This window comes from Drosophila biarmipes, chromosome 2R, assembly GCF_025231255.1.
Source record: "Drosophila biarmipes strain raj3 chromosome 2R, RU_DBia_V1.1, whole genome shotgun sequence".
In the NCBI taxonomy this organism is placed as follows: Eukaryota; Metazoa; Arthropoda; class Insecta; order Diptera; family Drosophilidae; genus Drosophila; species Drosophila biarmipes.
In genome coordinates, this window is record NC_066615.1 from 2,218,522 (window position 1) to 2,229,541 (window position 11,020).

The following is an 11,020-nucleotide window of genomic DNA, read 5'->3' on the forward strand; positions in this document are numbered from 1 at the left end:
AACTACGCTTGCACGATACGCGCAGTTCAAAATTCGGAAATAGAAAGACATTCATTCGAATCGAAAAGACTAATTAGGATCAAATACGATTTTTTATACGATGTAGTATACTTTTAGGATGAAATTAATCCTAGGTGTATTGTCAGTCTCAACCACACTTGTCAAATGTGTTATACAATTCTTCGGAATTTTTTAAATTGTATAACACATTAAAATGTCCAACTCAACGAAGAGTGCGAATTTTCGTGAAGCTGTACGATTACCTTAAGATTTTTTCACATTACCTGGGTCGATTTCAGTGAAATAAGCATTCAAAGATTCTCTACCTAATTATAAAAGGTAATTTCTCCAAAATTGTTATTTTCAAATATAAAAAAAATGTTGCTTCTGTTTATTTTAGAAATGTTTATTATTAAATTTCTTATGAGAACGGAGCTGGACATAAATAGAATTATTAAGCAGCAATTCCGACATGCCAAGGACCGTGTCTACAAGCGCTCAAAGTCCTTATAGAAAATTAATTCAAAATATTGCCGAACATGTAAAAGCAAGTTTTTTATTCAAGATTTCCAATGGGGAAAGGCCCTTCTGGTATCTTCTACAAGCATCGGTTTAAGTAACTTCCAGAAGTCACTTCGGCAATATCGCATTCGCATCGCGGAACTCACTCCCGTCGGGAAGAAATGTGCCACTTCGGCGGCACTTCTCGGAGTCACTTCGGCGACACTTCCAGGAGTTACTTCGGCGATACTTCTGGAAGTCTATTTCCAAGCGTAGGAGGTTATATGTTAAAAAACACCGAAGATATAATTTTTTCATATTATTTTACCACTAATTTTCCGATTGTTCCTATGAGAGCTATACGATATAGTCGTCCGATTTTGATAAAATTTAATTCGAAATTCAGAACTAAATAAAAAAATTTATTTCCAAGCTAAGAAGGTTATATGTTAAAAAACACCGAAGATATATATTTTTTTAAATCTTTTCTTCGATAGTTCTTATGCTATAAGATGTAGTTATCCGATCCGGCTGGTCCCGGTATACTACCTGCAATAGAAAGAATGCTTTTGGGAAAGTTTTAGCCCGTTATTTTCAAAACTGAGGGACTAGTTTGCGTAGAATCGGACAGACAGGCGAACAGACGGACATTGCTAGATCGAACCGCCTAGTGACGCTGATCAAGAATATATGAGGTCGGAAACGTTTCCTTCACTGCGTTGCAAATTTCTGACTGAAATCATTATACCTTCTGCAAGGGTAAAAAAAAAATAAAAATGAGGAAGGGACATATTTTAAAAATTTTAATAGACTCAGGTTCCTTGCTTAATGAAAAGTCTTTTAACGCTGTTACCGTCGGAGAAAGCATAAAAATTACTCATAACAAAATGGCGAACCTTTGTAACTTCCCAACACTTATCATAAAATTATTATATTAACAACTGTAAAAGCACTCGACGCCATTTTAGAAAACGACTACCTTACAAAAATGGGAACAGTAATTAACACTAAAGAACAAAAAATATTCATTGAAAACGGTAAAATTATACCCACAGGAGAAACAATCTTTTACCCAGTAAATACAATATTTAATAGAAATGATCATCCAACGAACAAACAAAAATGTTATCTTTAAACGCATTTAAAAAAATATTCTACCCTTTTTGCAGACCCAGATAAAAAACTAACTTACACTACTAACGTTTGAGCGGAAAAACGCCTTATTTCAGGTTTACTCTCGATATTATCTTCTACCAGTAGGGGAAAAATCTGAAGTTGAGAGACAAATCGTAAAATTATTATTGAACGGTCTTATTACCAATTCGTTCTCCGTATAATTATCCCGTTTGACTTGTGGATGGCTGTTGAATAAAAACATTCCTAGTACTAGAGAATAAAACTTAATAAACTAAGTTTTAGTCCAATTAGAAAACAATAAAATTTTCTAATGTATAATAATGGCTTATAATAATATAATAATAATGGCTTTCATTAAATCCTCCTAAAAAAAAGCCACATAGAAAAAACAGCGTTTTCCGCTAGCACTGAAAAAAATAAATTGAAACGTCTTCCATTTGGCCTAAAAAAAGCTCCAGCCATGTTTCAAAGACCACCATTTTACTACCCTGTATCGGAGAGATTTGTTATATTTGTATATATGATATAATTATTTTTGGTTAGGATGGTGAGACCCACGCAAAAAATCTGGCAACAGTATTCGATACCCTAGAAAAAGCTAACTTAACAAATGTGAATTGGAAAAAAAGAGTCGATTTTTAGGGTTTATTTTTTCCGATAAAGGTATTGAAGCATATCCGGTAAATGTAGAGGGCATTGTTATTATAGACGGTTTATCAAAGAATAAGCAAAGCTAACCAAACCATTTACCTCATTGTTAGAAGGTTAAAACTAATTAACATTAATTCCAAAGCAATAGACGCATTCAAAAAATTAAAAAGTTAACTTGCTTCCAACGAAGTAATTTTACAATACCCCGACTTCCAGTTAGAATTCCAATTCCATACAGACCAAAATTCGTTGAATGCCAGCTCCATAACTTTTATAACGAAAGACCAACTAGGAATTCAAGTACACTGCCCCCTTCTATAAAAAAGCTCAGTAAATGGACAAAAAGAAAGATTCCATTGAAATAATAAATTAAAATGGGACGATATCTTAATGTTTCTGTAATTAATTTTTAATTTACTAAAAACCGCAAAGCTCTTGACATACAATACAATGACAATTCCAAGTTAATTTACTGCCTATTTTCCTAAATATGCTACTTTTAGTTTATACATATCTTTTTTAGTGTAATCTCTATATTATATAACGCTTCTTTGTTATCTATGTTATTAAAAAGGGTTGGCAAATTGTTGGTTTTTCCAAAGACTATTTCATATGGACAATTGTTGTGTCCTATAGCTATGGTCATGTTAAAACAACAGAAAAATTATCCCATCAATCAGGTTTATAAACCGATATACACGAGTGTATGAACTATGTTGTAGATTTTATATTTTTAGTTTTTTAATTTTTCAGTACAGGTTGTTTATAATTTAATGTTTATATTCACTTTCATGTCAAAAATTAACGTCTTTATTGGTCCGTACCTCAATAAAAAAGATTTAGAAATAGCGACAGTGTTTGCTGTTTTAATTGGAAAATAACTAATGATTTAATAGTGTCGACATATTCGTTACCATTTTCAGATTTTGGTTGTGAACCAATATCGTTTACATTTACTCTGTAGTCATTGTCGTTGATAGGGATGTCTGTTTTCTTACTTCAAATTTTTGACATGTTTGATTTTTTTGCATGTACTCTGTAATAAACCGGGTCATACCCTTCCAGTAGTAATGGGTCATGACCATGCGAAGGTTTTTGTAAATGCCTTATCGACCTCCTTGTATGGGATCGTTAAGAAATATAATCAATGTAGCATATATATTTATACCCGTTACTCGTAGCGTAAAAGGGTATACTAGATTTGTTGGAAAGTATGTAACAGGTAGAAGAAAGCGTTTCCGACCCCATATAGTATATATATTCTTGATCAGGATCTCTTGCCGAGTCGATCTAACCATGTCCATCTGTGTGTCCGTATGAACGCTGAGATCTCTGAAACTATAAGAGCCAAAATAGGCATTCAGATTCCTGGGCTTAATTACCCGATAGGTGGCGCCCTAAAATATCGCTTTGCTGGTTCTATATCTCCATTTCTCATTTGCCCCCTTAAGTTGAGTAACAGGTATCTGATGGTCGAGGCACTCGACTATCGCGTTCTTCCTTGTTTTCATATTGTATTTGGTGAGAACCGCTACTCTCAATGGTTTTATTTTTGGTTACCTATTTATTTAAGATTACCAATTGCTGGTTTTATGTATTTGTTCTTTGATTGTTATTCATTATATCGTATATGCTACATATTTATCTTTACCCATTAAATAGTCTGCCGTTAAATTATACTCCTATAATGCAAGTCTTATTTCCCAATGAATTGCTGACAGTTCTTGCTCTGTTGCATTGATGATGCGCAAATGATCTTGATGCGTATGCCACTGTTTTGAGCATCTCCTCTAGCAAATTTTTTTGCTAAAATTTGGGTATTGTTCACTAGTGCCTATTGAAATGTTCGAAGGCAGTTTGGCAGCCAGCTGTCCATTTAAATTTGACATCCTTTTTTAGCGCTCATCGCATCATGTGGGACAGGGTAATTCTGAATGACTTCGTATTTTTTGTCGTCGGGCAAGTTCCCTTAACTGTGCGTTTATGTCGTAGCAAAATGTCTTCAGCATGAAAAATAAAAATTTTTCACGATGTAATTTTGGGTAATATTTAATGAAATAACGTTTTAAGGCGCGCTGACATACAAAATAAAATTTTCATTTTGAGAAGCATTCGATTTTGACAAATGAGATGTCAGTCAACGCTTATTTTAAGTGGTATGCAAAACTTTTAGTTTCTGTAATACCTTTAGCGCAAACAGGGTATAAAAGGCGTATCCCCGTTAGTGAACAATTCATAAACGCTCATTCATAAAATTCGACCGAAACTTTAATGTTGATTTCCGAAGAAATGGGGTCAGTTAAAGAAAATATCGGGCTTAACTTGGGAACATAAAAATATAAAAAAAGGAATGCTTGTGTACAAAATAACACTAGTGTATTATTTTAAATTAAAGTATTTTATTTCTTATTATCAAACTTAGGTCAAACTAATTAATTTATTCAACTGCTCGGTTAGGTTCTCGAAAACGGAATGCCCTGCCTAAAGTTCAATGATCAATAATCAAACCTCGGCTAAACCTAAATTGATAAAGATAATGATTCAAGCGAGTTGGTAAATATGATGCAATTGGCCAATTAAATTTGAAATCTAAATTCGGCCGGTATTTAATCTTTACATTAGCGAAATTTAGAGATCGCTTTAGAAATCATTTTGCTTACATTAGTGGACTTCAGAACTCGCCTGGGGCTGTTTTTGTTTACGTTAGCGGACATCATGGCTCCGATGTTTACAATATCGGCTTGGTTGCTTACAGCATCCTTTATGTGGACTGCGCGGAGCTCATCTGGGTGGGAAAAATTTGGAGGCGTACTTGACAGAAATTTTTTCTTTGGAAATTAGCTCTGGGCTTAAACTAAATTACATGCTAGTTTTTCTGGACGCCTGAAAGATACGTATATTTACTTGCTAATATTTGTTCTGTTATTGCTAGGACTTAAAGAATTTTCGTTATTTTACTGATATTTGCCTTCAGTAATTCAGTAATTCAAGAAATTCGCCGATAAATTAAGAAAATTGCCTATGATTTTCATCCTACGGCTACGCGACTTTATTTTAAGTAAACGATTTTCTTGAATTTATGGTTTGCCATTTCTGGAAAAAAATCGATAAAAAATCGACATTAGCTGAAGAAAAATTTGAAGAAGAAGAAGAGGGTAAGCTCTTATTCTCTACAAAAAAAAATTATGTCGAAATTCCGTAAATTTTAGAAACTTTTTCTATATTTAAGAAAATATTTCTTAATTTTTCTTAATTCAATGGCGTCTTAAAATCAAGGGCGATTTTCAAATATTTAGGGTGATTTTTTTTAAATGTATAAACAGTGGAAATGATATTTTAATATGATATGATATTTTTAATATGTCGAAAGCGGACACTCCAGCAGCTCGACCATCAAACAAATTTTGCCAGTATGGACAATCGTAGCACCAGACCTACATAAATTTTTTCATCAACGGTTTCAATAGTTTAAGAACGGTGTTCTCCTCATCTTTGTCATGGCATATGACGCGTTTATAATTTTACCTAAACGTTCATGTTTTTAACACGCTGCGTTTGTTTTTTATGGCTACATCTGCGTCGTTTCATCGGGAATTCCATCCTCACATTTGAGCAAATGCACACCCTTCAGGCTCAAATTAAATCCGACGTCAATTCACGCCCACCCTCGCTACGTCAGACATGGAGGTTTCCTACTTGCCACCCGCACACCTGGTAATTGGACGCCTTTATACAGCAGTCCCAGAGGGCGGTCTTGCCCACGAAGTAGTTAAACGACGGCATCGGGAGTACCTCACTACACTTTACTATATTGGCAAGGAGGAGCTGGTACCCGCTTGTTTGGCCCATTTCTAAAATTGCCATTAGAAACTTAGTTTCAGGGTGGGCCGGGATGTTGAGGAACCTGAGATATTCTTGGCTCTCGAATTTAATCGCTCTCTCTTTGTCTCTTCCTACTGACCATGAGCAGTCGACATGAATAAAAGGAATTCTTATTGTACAATAATTTATTATTATTTATCAGCCCAATCCTAAAGTGTTCTTACATTTAGCATGATTCTTCATCAAGTTTCAAGGATCAAATTGATCTGAGAAATTGAATCTAAAGTGTAGTGTCATGTTCACACAAACTTATATTTAAGAATTTCGAAATAAAATTAGTTAAAATCGGATAACTCTAATATATAGCTGTCAAAGAAACGGTCAGAGAAATAATAAAATTAACTTTTTTTGTAATATCACTGAAGCTAGCAAAAGTCCGTAAATATTTCACATTGTATAACTTCCTTCATCTCCGTGCCATCTGCAGTCGGGCTCCGGATTCTTTATATATTTAAAAGTTATATGACACATTATTTGGGGGCTATTACCCAATGAGCCGAGAGCTATTTTACAAATAACTCTGACAGACCCGAGATAAATCCGTGGTCAGCTTATTCTGTCAACTACGTCTCCAAACTATTCCCACCCAGATCAATTTCACTCAGTCCGCATCGAACGGATGCTGTAATCAACCAAGCCGATATTGTAAACACCGAAGCCCCAAAGCTACCGGCGTCTTAGCCTTTATTAAGCGTTGGGCAAAAGAGTTCAATGATCCGTATACAACTATATCGTTATACGTAAGCCTAGTTCGCCCAATTATGGAATGCTGTTCTGGGGTATGGAATCCACAATATGTATAACAACAGAACTTAATAGAATCGGTTCAAAAATAACTTTTATTATTTGCTTTGCGCAATCTTAAATTGGATCCTGATCGGCACTTACCACCTTATTTGTCCAGGCTAAAAGTAATTGACCTAAACACCTTAAAACACCGCAGATTTTGTAAAGGCGTAATATTTATACACAAACTGCGGTGCGGTGTATTCTCCTACTCTTTTGAGAGACATTAATATTGCAGTCCCGTCAAGATACACTCGTGCCTTCCGTCCTATCCGTCTACCAATTGTGAGATCTAATTTTTCATGAACAATTCCGTGTTTTATGTTCTAATTATTATTTAGCCTATCAATGTATATCTATTGAGTTTTCTATTGATTCTATATCTTCTCAAATTTACTGTTACCTCGATTCACTAAATGTAAAAGTGTATTAACTGTAAAGTTGTTGAGTTATCTGTCCATAGTTAACTATAAGCCAAATAAATAAAAAGCCAGCCCTGAAGTCCGCTAACATAAACAAAAAGATTTCCATTCTCTTTATCAATTTTTGGGATAAATATCATAAACCGAGGTTTGATTAATGATCATTGAACTCAAGGCAGAGCAGTCCGTTTTTTAGTACCGAATGGGGCAGCTGAATAAATTTGTAATATTAAATGAGTGATTATAAAAAAAAATTAATTTTTTTCCCAAATTCATTAGTGAGCAAATTAATAAGCACTTACTTTTTTTGCAAGGACTCGCCTAGCAGGATTTTTATACTTCCTATCTTTAACAACTTTAACACATTTCCCTTAAAAGGCTAGACTGTTTAATTAAAAATGTTTAATTTGCGTGTCTGTGTGTATATGCTTGTTGTTGACGGGGAAACTATATTCGTTTATTCAGAACTTTTTATACCCTTCCAAAGGGTATTATGACTTCAGTCAGAAGTTTTCAACGGTCAGCATTTGCAAGGATCAGCATCACTAGATCAGTCGATCTAGCCATGTCCGTCTGTCCGCCCGTTTCTACGCAACCAGTTTCTCAGTTTTAAAGCTTTAAAGACTTTTGGGAAAGTTTCAGCCCGATAGCTTTAAAACTGAGAGACTAGTTTGCGTAGAAACGGACGGACAGGCGGACGGACAGACGGACATGGCTAGATCGATTCGTTTTGTGACGCTGATCAAGAATATATATACTTTATGGGGTCGCAAACGCCTTTTTCACTGCGTAGCAAATTTCTGACTGAAATTATTATACCCTCTGCAAGGGTATAAAAATATAAAAGTAAAATACATTTTTTAAACATATACCCGTATATTTTCTTCAGGAGCGTTGGCAGGGATTTCGAGGACCCGGACAAATGTTTAAAAAAAAGCGATGACAAACATTGATTTTACGGAACTGAAGGGATTATCTTAATATTTCTGTACACATTTTTAAATCGAAAAAGCTCTGAATATACAAAGCTTTAATGGGAACGACCTGCAAGGGTAGAGAAAAATGGGCTTACTGAATTCGTCGGAAATTATGTATGTATTATGGTAGAAGGAAGGTATTCTTAAGGTTCTGAGACAGCAGGATGACACGCCCACTTTTACGCCCACACGATTACTTTAATACTTGCATAAAACCATCATTCTTGAAGGTTTTGAAGAAACGCACTTTTATTTTAGTTATCAATATCCATGTTTATGCAAAAAATACGAAAGAGATACCAGGGTAAGCCCTGGTATGAATTACCATAATAATAAAAAGAAAACTGTCTGGTAAATTACTTAATATGCATACAATCTAATCTGAATCTGGTGATTATACCCGTTACTCGTAAGACAAGGTGTGAGTGCTTATTTGCTGCAAGCATATCTTCATCCCTCTCTCAATCAATTTAGCTGAGTAATGGCGGTCTAAGAGTCGATCGATTTACTATACCGTTTTTCCTTGTTTGTTTTTCATTATATATATATATAGTATACTGTTAAAGTTGGTTTATTCAACAGACAAACATTTCTTCTGTTCTGAATACTGTTATCAGATGTAATCTCCAAAAACGTACTTAGAGGTGAGTGTGCTGGTAACAGATGGGATTTGGCCGTCTCTAAAAAAAAAAACAGCTATATTTGCCTTGAAAAGGATCTTTATCCACTCACCTGGTTTGCATTTTAACCACACGCCTCACATCCGTCATTATTGTGTCGATATCTGAAATTTTGCCCGTCCGATTGAGAGCCTCACACAAAGTTTGAATAAATGGAGTGCCGTCCTCCGTGCGATATGAGACGTATCCCTCGTAGGTACTATAGCACTTTAGAATCTCGTTTGGAGACCCATTGGGCTGAACGGCATCCGTCATAAAGCCACCCATCTCGTTGTTGCCCTTACACGCTTGGACGAAAAGTAGCTTTGGCTTATCCTTAAGCGTCCGGTTGCGCAGGATGGGAAAGATGACGTCGTAATCCAGGGAATAGTCATCATCTTTTGCAGCAAGTCTATCGTGGCGCGTTCCATGGCTTAACACCACCAAGACCAGAGCGCTCGTGTCCTCGAAATCCTTGGTTTCCACTGAAAAAATTTCTGTTACGACACAAAGTGATTGACGGATCGATTTTAGTTCTACATACGCATTCGGACGGCGAGCCTAATGGTGGCCAGAGTGGCGTCCTTAATGATCTTCACCTTGCAATTGAACTGCTCGAAGGTAGATCGCAAGACCTTAACATCCTGTGCACTGCCGGTACGGAATTCGTTCTTGTTATCAAAGCGCTCGTGATTAAATATATACACCCTAGCGGGTTTCAGTTTGCTCTTTTTTAGGCTCAACTTAGAGGAAGTCAAGCTGATTGGCTTGGTTCCTTGGGCGTCGAGGCTGCATGCTTGGGCAGAAATCTTCGGCTTGGCACTGGTCGCTGATGGTTCCGTGCTAATGTAGGGTTTTGGCGTTGCAGTGAATGTCAGCGGTTTATTAGGTTTCGGATCGGACTTGAAGAAACTTGTAAAAGAGGAGTTAGATGACGTTGGCTTGGGAGTACTGGACACGCTCGTAATGGAGCTGGCAATCTTGCTACTGATTGCTGGAGTTTTAACATGTGGAGATGTGTATGTTATGGCTAGGCTCGGCTTCTGGGCGTATGGCGAGGTCGCGCCGCTGGCCGTGGGGGTGAACGGCGGCCTATGGGTCTGACTGCCCTTGACCTTGAGGTCCACATAGTTCGTCTCCAGGTGTTGTTTGAAAGTGTGTCCGTTCTTCTTAGTGACAGTCGTTTGCTCGGTCTTTATCAACGTGCTGGAGCGCTTGCCGGCCGAGGCCTTGAATTGCTGAGTGGAGCGAAGGGACACTCCGTTCAGACTGGGCGGTCGGGATCCCTCGCCGCCTAATCTTATTTGGGAAAAGAGCGCTTCCAACTCTGCCTGACTGGGCGTGCACCGCGTAGTTGTCTCCGTGACAAGCGCCCGCTGCGTGTGAGTCACCGTTTGGCGGGTGGACAGGAAGGTGACAGTCTGTTTGTTGCTGTCCATGATGGTAGAGTTCTGCACTGCCGTGTTGGTCGTCTTGGTGTTAGCACTTGTGGTTCTTACGCGGGTCCGTGGGTCTTGCAGCACCAGTGTTTGGCTGGGCTGGTTACGATCCGTCTCTTTTTTTTTGTTCCACCAACCCATGGTTCTTGAGTGCTTGGTCTTTTTACCTTAATTTTTCTTTCCGGCCCTGTACATCTGTAGCTTTTGGCGCAGTTGTGCTCCAAACAAAAGTTATCGCGGAACTGAAAGGCAAGAGAAATTCCCCTGAAGAGCGCACCTGCGATAAGAAGGCTTATTCATCGGATGCCCCCTGCCACTCTAAGCTTATTTTATCGGACTTCTTTTATGTGCTAATTACACACCGTCATATGTGTTATCTGCTCTTCGGTGTATACGTGGCTGATAGCCAGGTTTCCTTTACATACATGTGTTGCTCAACCTGCCCAGAAAGTATCTCCAGGTATACCACGCACACACAATCAAACACTTGCATAGAACGATATTAACTTTTAATCGGAAATGATCTTTCAAGCTTTGATTTTTTGTCTTGACGGTTTCGCCTAAAA

General features: G+C 37.2%; 1 protein-coding gene across 2 annotated transcripts; it reads right to left on the reverse strand.

Annotated features, from left to right (window-relative positions):
* Window positions 1-8,404: 8,404 nt before the first annotated feature.
* Window positions 8,405-10,706, reverse strand: LOC108024274 (caspase-7). Of its 2 annotated transcripts, none has more exons than XM_017094167.2 (3): window positions 9,560-10,706; window positions 9,089-9,512; window positions 8,405-9,036 (listed from the first exon to the last, which is right to left on the reverse strand). In XM_017094167.2, the coding sequence occupies exons 1-3, from the start codon at window positions 10,593-10,595 to the stop codon at window positions 8,970-8,972; spliced, it is 1,527 nt and encodes a 508-aa protein (XP_016949656.1). In that variant the 5' UTR covers window positions 10,596-10,706; the 3' UTR covers window positions 8,405-8,969. The 2 variants fall into 2 exon arrangements, with proteins under 2 accessions (XP_016949656.1, XP_016949657.1); XM_017094168.2 differs by having other exon boundaries at window positions 8,560-9,036; window positions 9,089-9,500; window positions 9,560-10,704.
* Window positions 10,707-11,020: the final 314 nt, after the last annotated feature.